Source organism: Leucoraja erinacea, chromosome 23 (assembly GCF_028641065.1).
Source record: "Leucoraja erinacea ecotype New England chromosome 23, Leri_hhj_1, whole genome shotgun sequence".
NCBI lineage: Eukaryota > Metazoa > Chordata > Chondrichthyes > Rajiformes > Rajidae > Leucoraja > Leucoraja erinaceus.
Genome location: NC_073399.1, coordinates 9,336,296 through 9,349,945, shown reverse-complemented (window position 1 = coordinate 9,349,945; position 13,650 = coordinate 9,336,296). Strand labels below are relative to the sequence as shown.

General features: G+C 40.7%; 1 protein-coding gene across 2 annotated transcripts in view; it reads left to right on the top strand.

The window, feature by feature from the left end:
- pcyt2 (phosphate cytidylyltransferase 2, ethanolamine) overlaps nucleotides 1–13,650 on the top strand; it is a 33,029-nt gene extending 19,379 nt beyond the window's left edge. Inside the window, exons 7-14 of one of the 2 annotated variants that reach the window (XM_055653815.1) lie at nucleotides 5,036–5,174; nucleotides 5,278–5,360; nucleotides 6,962–7,039; nucleotides 7,157–7,222; nucleotides 10,463–10,528; nucleotides 11,477–11,516; nucleotides 11,632–11,740; nucleotides 12,109–13,650. In XM_055653815.1, the coding sequence (XP_055509790.1) occupies nucleotides 5,036–5,174; nucleotides 5,278–5,360; nucleotides 6,962–7,039; nucleotides 7,157–7,222; nucleotides 10,463–10,528; nucleotides 11,477–11,516; nucleotides 11,632–11,740; nucleotides 12,109–12,229 (702 nt within the window). In that variant the 3' untranslated portion in view covers nucleotides 12,230–13,650. Of the gene's footprint in view, nucleotides 1–5,035; nucleotides 5,175–5,277; nucleotides 5,361–6,961; nucleotides 7,040–7,156; nucleotides 7,223–10,462; nucleotides 10,529–11,476; nucleotides 11,566–11,631; nucleotides 11,741–12,108 lie in introns of both variants that reach the window. The other variant, XM_055653816.1, reaches the window with a different exon arrangement.

Here is a 13,650-nt window from a genome sequence, read left to right as displayed (position 1 = left end):
GTGTTTGTAGAAAATTGCATGTATCATGATTTTCTGAAACGTTAATCCTTTTTTCCCCCATTGAACCCCATGTTATAATTAGAGATGTATTCCTGCAGGAAGTTTTCCCACAACAGTAGCTCCCCTGCATTTTCACAGTCAATGGGCAATGGAATTCTGATTGTGTTCTAGGCACAAGAACGCTGTGGCTTGTCTACATTGTGTAACCAGAGAATGGCTGTTTTAATTAACTGTAAATGCACATTACATTGTTTGATAAAAATGCTGGAGAAACTCAGCAGGTCTGAAGAAGGGTCTCGACCCGAAACGTCACCTATTCCTTCGCTCCATAGACATTGCCTCACCCGCTGAGTTTCTCCAGCATTTTTGTCTACATTGTTTGATAACGTGATGTTGTACAGTCTCAATAGAAGCAATTGCCTTGTCAGTTTGCAAAGCAAATCCCTTAATTGTACCAGCTGCGTGCAATCATTGTCCTTGGCACACTACTTCTCTGGATACATTTTCTGATTGATTTATTTCTCATTTACATTTTCAAAGAGCAAATTTTAATTCCATATCTCAAATTGTTTGGTAGTGATTTGTGAATTCCATAAGGGCAGTCATCCAAACTCGCTGAGTTACAATCACAATCCCCAAATGCTCATCACGTACAGTTCAACTACTTGCCCAGCTTCATTCACCTCATTTCATGCCTTTTATCTGGTGGGATAATCTACTACTCATGGGCTCAAATAGTTCTCCTGGGCCCACCCCCTCCACACCTATCGGACAAAGATGATCACAGTTATACTAATTTCACACAAAGGTGATCAAAGTTAATCCTGGGGAAGTTAAAATCCCCTACTACTGTAACCTAGTTGCTCGTACACCTCGCTGTGGCTTGTCTACATTGTGTGCAGTTTTGGTTTCAAAATTGGAGGAAGGACGTTCTTGCTATAGAGGGAGTGCAGCATAGTTTTCACGAGGTTAATTCCCAGGATGGCGGGACTGTCATATGTTGAGAGAATGGAGCGGCTGGGCTTGTATACTCTGGAATTTAGAAGGATGAGAGTGGATCTTATTGAAACATATGATTATTAAGGGTTTGGACATGCTAAACGCAGGAAACATGTTCCCGATGTTGGGGTAGTCCAGAACCAGGGGCCACAGTTTCAGAATACGAGGTAAGCCATTTACCATGGATATGAGGAAAAGCTTTTTCACACAAAGGGTTGTGAATCTGTGGAATTCTCTGCTTCAGAAGGCAGTGGAGGCCAATTCTCTGTATGCTTTCAATAGAGAGTTGGATAGAGCTCTTAAAGATAGCGGAGTCTGGGGGATATGGTGAAAAGGCAGGAACTGGGTACTGATTGTGGATAATAAGCCATGATCACGGTGAATGGTGATGCTGGCTCATATGGCCGAATGGCCTACTCCTGCACCTATTGTCTATTGTTTAACTCTTCTATCTCCTACTAACTGTTGGGAGGCTTGTAGTATACCCTAATAAAGTGATCGTCCTTTTTTTTTACTAAACTCTAACCATTGCTTCATTTGAAGAGTCTTATAAGAAATCCTTCTTAATAACTGCTGCAATGGTCTCTAATCAATATTGTATTGCTTTCTCTTTTACTTCCTCCACCATCTACCTGAATCTTATATACCCTGGATTGTTGCCAGAACCAGCCTTTCTATTAACTATGTCTCTGCGATTACAAGAATATCATATTCCCGTGTGTTGATCAACACTCTAGGTTTTCACGAAGGGCCTTAAAAGAAGTGCTTGTGAAGTAGTTGATGAGTTGGTTTTAATTTTCAAAAAGAACTGGAAACAGAAAGTTGGAAACTACGTACGGGCCAATTAGCTTTACATCTGTCACAGGAGAAATACTACAAGTCACCATAACAGATGCAACAGGAGAGCACTTAAACATATCAGGGTACTCGGGCAAAGCCAACGTGGCTTTATGTAAAGGAAATCATGCTCACCCAATGTATTGGGGTTCTTTAATGTGTTGTGGATAAAGGGGAACTGGTAAACATACTAAACTCACCAAAAGGCATTTGATCTATGATTGTTGCTGGTATACGGTAGAGGCAGGAAACGTGTTCCCGATGTTGGGGGAGCCTAGAACCAGGGACCACTGTTTAAGAATAAGGGGTAAGCCATTTAGAACGGAGATGAGGAAACACTTCTTCACACAGAGAGTGGTGAGTCTGTGGAATTCTCTGCCTCAGAGGACGGTGGAGGCCGTTTCTCTGGATACTTTCAAGAGAGAGCTAGATAGGGCTCTTAAAGATAGCGGAGTCAGGGGATATGGGGAGAAGGCAGGAACGGGGTACTGATTGTCGATGATCAGCCATTATCACATTGAATGGCGATACTGGCTGGAAGGGCTGAATGGCCTACTCCTGCGTCTATTGTCTATAAAGGATAGAAAGAGGGATGAGATCCTGCAAAATGAGTTTAGGGAATTAGGTAGAGGTTAAAAAGTAAGACTTCCAGGGAGTTATCTCAGGATAAGTCGCTGTGTCTTGTGCTCGTGAGGGTAGAAATATTAAAGTAGGGCAGGAGAACGTGAGGCTAAACAGGAAGGGCTGGTTATCTATAATTGGTCAATTCATTGTTGTCCTGAAAATTGGAACATGACAAATGTCTAAAAATGACAAAAGAATTAGCACCATGAAACCGCTTATTTCAAATCTGATGACAGTTTAACACAATTGTAGTATTACATTTAACTTGGCATCAGGTTCGACACAAACACTGTGGGCCTAAGGGCCTGTTCCCAGGCTATACTGTTCTACAGTTTTATGTACACTGATCCTCAATTATAATATAGATACATAACCTGCTTTTTGTGAATTTTAAAATTTATTGATGTGAGTGTGTTACCAAGCTGTAAGATAGATGTCTTAATTCCACCAGTTGGCTTGGTACTAATCCACAAAATATCCTTGACAGAAGAAGGAAAGAAGATGAAGGGGGGGGGAGTCAGCATGGATGTTGCCATACCATATTTGTTCATCTCCTTCTAGCCCATAAAGATAATTCAAACCATTGCATTAAAATATTCTTATCTTAACAAGTCACTTGTCTTTGGGGAGTGGCACAGGAAATTTTAGGTTATAAAAATTCTGCGATGTGCAATGAACAAAGTGCAGGTAGTACCTAATTTATAATTATTGTGCATTTATAGAAAATGTATTCTTCACTTACCTCAAAGCTGCACGCTGCCATTTTTTAAATCGGATGTATAATTTTGTTAAATCTTCTTAGTTCAGTTTCAAAACAAAATCGGTTACCAAATGATCTACAAAGGTGCCTTAGTAAAAACTTTCTGATGTTATTGTTATCCAGAGCAGTAGCTGCCCAATGCAAAACTTCAGGTTTAGATTCCTTTCTGAGATCTAAAGGCATTGCTTCACCTTCCATGTTAACATGAGTAGCAACGTCCAAGACTGTGACACGATATATATCTTTGGAATTCTGTACAACTTTTCAAAAGTTGTTTCATGTTTCTCCATCAACTGGGGTTTTATGAATCTCAAACTTTAGATCATAAGTAATTGGAGTCAATTGCCAACGAGCTAGATGCCATTCCAGTATTGTGGAAGGGAGAAAGTATGTTGTTTTTAAAAGAAAAAAAAAAACACTTAAGTTGTTCCAGTGATACATGTTCTGCTGCAAATTGGAAATAATTCATAAAGACTGTAAAACGGGCAAGAATAAAGAAATGCTTTCATCTTGTTGAGCACATTCAGAACACTATGTTCATCAGCTTTAGAACCAAGATCATATTGCTTAGTTAAAGTTAAAGTAAAAACTTGATACTCTTGAATTTACTTTAGAGTTGTAATTTAGTCCACATTTAGTGTGTTAGGTAAAACTTTATTCCAGAGTATAGCTGTCTGAAATCACCCTGCTTGGTTTTACATTTTTGCATCTATATCACAGACGGCTGTGGAGGCCAAGTCAATGGATATTTTTTACGGCAGAGATTGACAGATTCTTGAATAGTACGGGTGTCTGGGGTTATGGAGAGAAGGCAGGAGAATGGAGTTGAGAACGAAAGATGGGTCAGCCATGATTGAATGGTGGAGGAGACTTGATGGGTTGACTGGCCTAATTCTGCTCCTAGAACTTCTGAATGAGTTAATGTGGATACAAAGAACTGTCACATCACCTGGCTGCTTTAGGAATTCATGGGACAAATTGTGAACATATAAGATTGTTAAGGGCTTGGACACGCGAGAGGCAGGAAACATGTTCCCGATGTTGGGGGAGTCCAGAACCAGGGGCCACAGTTTAAGAATAAGGAGTAAGCCATTTAGAACGGAGACGAGGAAACACTTTTTCTCACAGAGAGTGGTGATTCTGTGGAATTCTCTGCCTCAGAGGGTGGTGGAGGCAGGTTCTCTGGATGCTTTCAAGAGAGAGCTAGATAGGGATCTTAAAGATAGCGGAGTTAGTGGATATGGGGAGAAGGCAGGAACAGGGTACTGATTGGGGATGATCAGCCATGATCACATTGAATGGCGGTACTGGCTCGAAGGGCCGAATGGCCTACTCCTGCACCTACTGTCTATTGTGAACAATGTGACCAATATAATCTGCGTCTTCACTTGCAGGTGATCGCTAAGAAATAATTTTGTTTACCCACCAGGGAATGCATTTCGAGGTGTGTAGATGTCCAATTTAAGGGTTTTATTTAGTTTATAGATACAACGCAGAAACAGGCCCTCCGAGTCAACGCAACCAGCAGCCCCCGCACACTAGGACCATCCTACACACTAGGGACAATTTACAATTTTTACCGAAGTCAATTAGTCTACAAACCTGCACGTCTTTGTAATGTGGGAGGAAACCGGAACTCTCGCAGAAAACCCAAGGGGAGAACGTATAAACTGTACAGGCTGCACCTGTAGTCAGGATGGAACCCGGGTCTCTGGCGTTGTGAGGCAGCAGCTCTACTGCTGCGCCATCATGCCGCCTCGGCTGTTAATTTGGCATTCACTGCAAGTTTCTTAAATTTTGTTTTCTTTCTCACAGGGACCGAAAGGTCACAGCCCGTGGACTGGAGTGTCTCAGTTTTTACAGACCTCTCAAAAAATTATTCAGTTTGCATCTGGGAAAGAGCCTCAACCGAATGATACTATAATCTACGTGGCAGGAGCATTTGATTTGTTCCGTATCCTTACTGAGAATTAATCTTGTTCAGAGTTTAATGCATGCATAATATATGGACCATAAAATAGCACGATCAATTTTTTATTCCTTTACAATTCATGAAGATATTGGTCATGTAGACTTTCTCGAAAGTGTGTACAAGTTGGCAGAGAGGCCTTATGTTATTGTTGGTCTGCATTTTGATCAAGTAAGTGCAATTTACTCAATTTTGATATGTGTTTCTAACAGTATGTTCCAGTGTCATTTATTTCTTGAAGCCATAATAAATTTCTGCGAGAAAGTAAGCACTTCCGCCGATGTGGAAATGTTTTGCCGTTCGTTTATTCATTTTTACTGTGCATCAGTTGTATCACCGGTTTTAAGTGTAGTTTAGTTCAGAGATACAGTGCGGAAACCGGCCTTTCGGCCCACCGAGTCAGCACCATCCAGCAATCCCCGCTCACTAACACTATCCTACACACGCTAGGGACAATTTTACATTCATGCCAAGCCAATTAACCTAGGAACATGTACGTCCGTGGAGTATGGGAGGAAATTGACGATCTCAAGAGAAAACCCACGCAGGTCACAGGGAGAATGTACAGATAGCACCCGCAGTCAGGATCGAACCCGGGTCTCTGGTGCTTTAAGGCAGTAGCTCTACCCAGTCAAAGTATTGTAACTTTATGTTACCTTTTAAGTGATTATTAATTTAAATGTGAGATTTCAATATTTTGCCATGCTTTGCTTTAAATTTTGAAGTCACCTATGAACTCTTCTGGCTGTAGAGACATTGAAGCATGTTGGGTGGGCTCATGTAGACAGATGGATATTAAAATACATTATGAAATGTGTGTAGACAAAAATGCTGGAGAAACTCAGAGGGTGAGGCAGCATCTATGGAGCGAAGGAAATGGGCGACGTTTCGGGTCGAGACCCGAAACGTCGCCCATTTCCTTCGCTCCATAGATGCTGCCTCACCCGCTGAGTTTCTCCAGCATTTTTGTCTACCTTTGATTTTCCAGCATCTGCAGTTCCTTCTTAAACATTATGAAATGTGTGTGATATTAGCCTGCAGTAACAAACAGTTTTAATGACCTACCTACCGCCAGTGCATTGAATAGGAGGAAACTCTGCATGGTTGGGCAGGAATTCTATTATGGATTAAGTCAATAGATTCTGGGCGTGTTGCATGTTATGCCAGGACATGTTTTTCTCTGGAACATTTCTCTTTGTCTCTTTTCATCGTGTTTTATCTCTTCTTGCTCAGCAAGTTCGGGGTGACCCACATGCTTTGCCTTCTACCTTGATTGTACTTGTTGGTTTACTTGGTTTATACTCTCTAGAGTTTAGGAGATTGAGAGGGGATCTTATAGAAACTTACAAAATTCTTAAGGGGTTGGACAGGCTAGATGCAGGAAGATTGTTTCCGATGTTGGGGAAGTCCAGGACAAGGGGTCACAGCTTAAGGATAAGGGGGAAATCCTTTAAAACCGAGATGAGGAGAACTTTTTTCACACAGAGAGTGGTGAATCTCTGGAACTCTCTGCCACAGAGGGTAGTTGAGGCCAGTTCATTGGCTATATTTAAGAGGGAGTTAGATGTGGCCCTTGTGGCCAAGGGGATCAGAGGGTATGGAGAAAAGGCAGGTACGGGATACTGAGTTGGATGATCAGCCATGATCATATTAAATGGCGGTGCAGGCTCGAAGGGCCGAATGGCCTACTCCTGCACCTAATTTCTATGTTTCTATGTTGTGTGCGATCTCAGCTTGACATTTTTTTATCAAACACCTTGTTGCTTTTGCAGGAAGTCAACCGATACAAAGGCAAGAATTATCCAATTATGAATGTGCATGAAAGGACACTCAGTGTACTGGCCTGCAGGGTGAGTACTGAGATTTCAGCAGTTCTTTCTTTAACTCCACTACAAATTCTAGCACACCATGAAGTTCCACATTTTACTGACACATTTTTGTGTTTCTTTAATTTATTTTCCTTTCAGTATGTCTCTGAAGTAGTCATCGGAGCACCTTATTCGGTGACTGCGGATTTGGTGGATCACTTCAAGGTACGATTATTTCAATTGGCAATAGACAATAGGTGCAGGAGTAGGCCATTCGGCCCTTCGAACCAGCACTGCCATTCAATGTGATCATGGCTGATCATCCCCAATCGGTACCCCGTTCCTGCCTTCTCCCCATATCCCTTGACTCCGCTATCTTTAAGAGCCCTATCCAGCTCTCACCTGAAAGTATCCAGAGAACCGGCCTCCACCACCCTCTGAGGCCAGGGGCGGAAAACCCGGGGGGGGGGGGGGGGGGGGCAGAGGGGACACGCCCCCCCCCCCATGTTTTGAGAGGTGGGCGACAACCCTGCCAGGTTAACCTGCCTGGGCTTGCGGGAAATATTGGCCAACGCTGGTGTCCCGTCAGTCCAGACAGGGCTGTTAGTTAACCCAGTGAGACAGGCAGTTGAACTGCATTTAGCGCTGGATTGAGCCGCCCAAAGAATTGTGTCCCCCGTCCCCTCCATGTTTTGATAGTGAGTTCCGTTCTTGTCTGAGGCAGAGAATTCCACAGACTCACAACTCCCTGTGTGTTTCCTCATCTCAGTTCTAAATGGCTTACCCTTTATTCTTAAACTATGGCCCCTGGTTCTGGTGTCACTTTAAATTGACTGCATACTATTCCACCTAATACTTTCTTCCCTCTACAAACTCGTTGTCATGATGGCTGGCAGGTACCTTTTGAAAATATAGTCGTAAAGGGAATTGAAATATTTTGAAATGCAATTTATTTCTTCCTGTTTTTGAGCTCGTATATAATTTCCATCCAAAGTTATCCCAATCATTAGACATATACTACAAACAATATATGGAGAAAATAGGAGAGCTCCTTCATATAAATTTAAATTAAAATGGTTGATCTTAAAGAATAAAGATTGGGGTGGAACGGTGTCACAGCGGTAGAGTTGCTGCCTTATAGCCTGGGTTAGACCCATCTACTGGGTGCTGTCTGTAAGGAGTTTATACGTTCTCCCGGTGACCGCGTGGGATTTCTCCGAGATCTTCGGTTTCCTCCCACACTCCAACGATGGACAGGTTTGTAGGTTAATTGGCTTGGTATAAATGTAAAAATATTGTCCTTAGTGTGAGTACGATAGTGTTATTGTGCGGGGATCGCTAGTCGGTGAGGACTCGGTGGGCCGAAGGGCCTGTTGACGCGCTGTATCTCCAAGCTAAACTAACCTGCAAAGCAAAGATAGACACAAAAAGCTGGAGTAACTCAGCAAGTCAGACAACATCTCTGGAGAAAAGGAATAGGTGAGGTTTTGGGACGGAACCCTTCCCGAAACGTCACCTATTCCTTTTTTGCATAGATGCTGGCCGCCCCACAGAGCTACTCCAGCTTTTTCAGTCTATTTTCGGTATAATAATAATAATAATAATAATAATAATATATTTTATTGTCATTGCACATAAGTGCAATGAGATTTGGTATGCAGCTTCCATCCAATGTCATAACTTAAATAACTAATACAATTTAGATTTAGATACCCCGAGAACATGGTTTGTAAAAAGAACAGTAAAACAGTCAAAACAGACTAAAGTGCAGATGTATCTGTGCGACGTGACCATCCGAGGGAGACAGTCCATGGGGGTGGGGGGCACTCAGCAGGGCCGGTTCAGAGCCGCAATAGCTCTGGGAATGAAGTTGTTCCTGAGTCTGGAGGTGTGGGCGTAGAAGGCCTTGTAACGTCTGCATCTGCAGTTCCTTCCTAAACTACAAAACATAACTGTTAACTCTTAAAATATTAGTGAGTTGTCCGATAACTGGCTAACAAAATAATCACAGCAACCTGTTTTTGCCAGCAGTTTTAAAGGAAATCAATGAATCAGCATTTTCCAATACTTTGCCACTTCTCTCTTTCATTGTCTGTAACAGTAATGGGCCACTAGAGGGCATACAGTGAAACATCGACAAAAGCAAAAGTGCCGCAGTCTCTAAATTAAAGACCTTTTTTTATTGTCAGAATAGCTTTGTTGTCTTGCCTGGAGCACAAATAACACTTTGTTTTATCATGCAATTCTTTAATCCAAGATTTCATAAAACATTCAGCTGCTTGTTATCTTTGTGAGGGAAAAAACCTTACTCTGCAAAATCATGTTTTGCTATAAGATTAACAATGCAGCTAAACCATATCAACGTATACTTATATTGCAGCAGGAAAATGTTTGTGTTTTGTTTAATGAATTTATGCTGGAGATTAAGAAATCTTTAAAAAAATAATTTTTCTTTCATTCTTACCAATATTGGAGAATAGTGGGCCTGGTATACAAACAAAAAGCAAATGTGCATCCGAGGGGCTTAACCCATATATCTGATCATTTCTCAAATGCCTCATAGAAACATAGAAAATAGGTGCAGGAGGAGGCCATTCGGCCCTTCGAGCCAGCACCGCCATCCATCGTGATCATGGCCGATTGTCCCCAATCAATAACCCGTGCCTGCCTTCTCCCCATATCCCTTGATTCCACTAGCCCCATGAGCTCTATCTAACTCTCTTAAATCCATCCAGTGATTTGGCCTCCACTGCCCTCTGTGGCAGGGAATTCCACAAATTCATCACAGAGAGCTATGGATAAGGATAGGTTTTGTGGGCTATTGGCCACGTGCGGGCAGCTGGGACTAGTGTAGATGGGACATGTAGATAGTGTAGATGGGACATGGCCAGGTTGGGCCGATGGGCCTGTTTCCACGTAGTATGACTATCTCAATTGAATTTCACCTTGGGTCTCACACGTGAACCTTCTGGTTATTATTTTCATAGCTTTGCACCAAGGATTTTGTTTCATTAGGTTTAAAGTTTATGTTATTGAAGTCCATTTAAATTTACAGGATGAATGATTTTAAAAAAAACGATCCCACTTTCTAACCCTCAAAGAATCTTAAATATTTTGATTTCCTAGCTGTGTTGAATGGAACAAAGGAATGTGAAAAGATTAGTGACATCAAAGAATTTGAGCCTTGAAGCGCCAGACCAAATCCAAATTGTTTGCTGTTCTAACGGATATATTCATTGTGAAATGAAGAATGAATTGTGAACTGCTTGCTAATGGCCTAAAGGGAAATACAACAAAACAGGCAATTCACTGTAGTTATAATTAATTACTGTAAAGACTGAGAACTCATGTTTTCAAGAACTAATTCCTTTTCTCCAGAGATCCAGCCTGATCCAGCTTTTTGTGTCTGTCTTTGGTTTAAATCAGCATCTGCAGTTCCTTCCTACACCTTTTTTTTCCCTACAGGTTGACTTGGTCTGTCACGGTAAAACAGAAGTAATGGCCGACAAGGACAATACAGATCCATATGCGGTGAGTTAAGATTTGTCTCTGTAATAAACTTCAGATTCGGATTCAATCGTTATTGTCATTGTGCAGTGTACAGTACAGAGACAACAAAATGCAGTTAGCATCTCACCCAGAAGAGCTGAAGCGATCACCAAGGTGCAGAGTTAAGTAGTGTAACAGCCGCAGGGAAGAAGCTGTTCCTGAACCTGCTGGTCCGGCAATGGATAAGTATCAGTATGCAAATTTAGAACTCTCTTTACTAATACACATCATAATGCTTGAGTAGATTATTTAATAAAATCATCGACAGGGGAAAGCTGCTTTGGAACCATTCTTTGAGAAATCACATTTAAAAAAAGTTTCCAGTTTTTTGTGTTTTTAAGCCTTGCTTTGATGGTATCTGTAGCACATTCATTATTTTTGGAATTATGTCAATATCAGTGTTCATGTGTAACTGTGGGATGGCGTTTAAAAGTTAACAAGATGTACCTTTATGTCACGGCGGCACAGTGGTGCAGCAGTAGAGTTGCTGCCTTACTGCACCAGCGACCCAGGTTCAATCTTCACTACAGGTGCTGCCTGTACGGATTTTTTTACATTCTCCCTGTGACTGCGTGGGTTTTCTCCGGGCGCTCCGGTTTCCTCCCATACTCCAAAGACGTACAAATTTGTAGGTTGATTAGCTTCTGTAAAATTGTAAAATTGGTTGTAGTGTGTAGGATAGTGTTAGCGTATGGGGTGATAGCTGGTCGGTGTGGACTCGATGGGCCGAAGGGCCTGTTTCCACGCTGTTTCTCTAAACTCTAAAAGTCTATATTAAATGGTAATGAACAACTTCACATTCTCAATGAATTTATCATGAAGATTGATAATTTTAGCTTAAGCTTGCAAGTGAAATGATTATAGATCTTAAATTATTTCTGCACTTTGAGTCCTCATTATTTTTTTCTGATTTCATCTTTTTTCTTGAAGGAGCCTAAAAGACGCAACATCTTCAAAACCATCCACAGTGGTAATGATCTCACTACAGACCACATTGTGCAAAGAATAATTAAGAACAGGTAATAGAATTAGATATATTCTCAGCTTCTGTTGCCCATTTCCTTTGTACCTCTGCTTTACTTCAGGTGGAAAAATCCTGGGTGCTGTCGATGTGGAGTTTGCACGTTCTCCCTGCGACGGTGTGGGTTTCCTCCGGGTGCTCCGGTTTTCTCCCACATCTCAAAGGACATGCAGGTTTGCAAGTTAATTGGCCTCTGTAAATTTGTCACAAGTGTGGACAAGTAGTGGATGTGAAAGTGGGAACTAGAGTAAACGGATGATCATAGAAACATAGAAAATAGGTGCATGAGTTGGCCCTTCGAGCCCATCCAATATGATCACGGCTGTTCGTCGATAATCAGTACCCCGTTCCGGCTTTCCCCCCCATAATCCCTTGATTCCCTTAGCCCTAAAATCAGTGGTCTTGGCGGGCCAAAGGGCCTGTTTCCATGCTATATCACTAAACTAAAGTAATGCAGGTCAACTTTTTGAGCAATTAATGGGCGCTATATACGTTCTTTGCTCAGATTTTTGAACATATTTTCTTTTATCCCGGTTTAAAGGTTACAATTTGAGGCAAGAAACCAAAAGAAAGAAGCGAAAGAGCTGGCTGCAATAGAAGCAATCAAGAAGAAAGCCGACGAACAAATTAAAGAAATCCCAGAGCACAAACACTGTCAGTAGTGCGATATGGCACGCGATTGTGATGGGCATTTACATCATTACACTAAATCTAATGAATCATCTTACTTCAGCACTGTTTTTTATTATGTTTACCAGATTTTAGTATTTCAGATTTGCAGTGGGTTTGTTTGGCAATAATTTTTAATAGTAGTTTTAATTTAAAATTATGGGATGCACGAAACGTATGGGAGTACTAAACATATGAGAGTACTAAGGCAGCTGCTTGTAAGTGTATGGTTGGTTAGTGAATGTGTTTACAGTGCAGTAACAACTTTGAAGAATATAATTTAAGATTACATATTCTATATTCAGTTCATTGAATGTAAAAGCTCTGATATTGTAGACTTTTCACAAAATCTATTGCACTTAAAAGGCGATTTGATTTTATTTATGTATCATGCTGCTTTTCTATTTATAAAGGTATTTTAAGGTGCAATTGAAAATCGAGACGGATTTAATGTTTACCAACAAAACAACAGTAACAATCGATTTGCAGATAATAAGCCAGGGTTTATATTTTAATTTCCTCTATTCACAGTGCAGGAAGCAATTTCAAATCTTTAAGTTTGTTGAATAAAAACTTTAAGGGGTACCTCGCCACTGCTCCCAGTCCCGGCCAAAAGATAACCCTCGGTGGTTTTGAAGAATAACTTGGCACTGATGGAATTTTTGATTCGTTTTTTTTTTGCATATGTAGTAGTTCCGATTAATGCTATAGTTCTGACTCTTATCTGATGAACACTATGTACTTTGGTAACTATTATTTCAGGGGACCACACAGCACTTCAATAGAAGTCTGCAATACACACTGTCCAATAAATTCTAGTTGCTCGTATAAACAATGGTATGATGGTAAATATATTAGAAATATTCAAATTCTCTTTTCACGACAGTTTAAAGAAAATAAAAGTTCAAAATGTCTGCATTTTTCTTTAGATCTGGTTTGCATTCCAGCATTTGGCAATGTAAATAGCTTGAACAAAGTTCTTGCTCTTAAGGTTCATCTAATTAGAAGTTATGGTGTACCATTTAATGTCATTTTATTTTGAATTTTACACCTACCCCTTCATGGTCCACATTCTCCAATAATTAGGTGAAGATGACTAACATTGAGAACTAGTTGGGCTATGAAACTGAGCCAATAACACTATAATGTCAGGGTATTATTTTAATATGTGTCACTAGAGACTCAAGTAAATAGTATTTGTTGTTTTTCCCTTTGCATACTGTGAATTTTTTTGTGTAATGATTATGTTCTGTAAATCTGTTTATCACTGTTCTAGTTTGTTTCATTTTTTTGCTTCTGAGTTCATTTCAAGATCTTATTTTATGTTTAACTCCAAAGTTATACTTCTATGAATGTATGTCCTGACAAACCTGTGTCCATAAAGCTTTGAAATTAAATGTCAACTTCACACCAA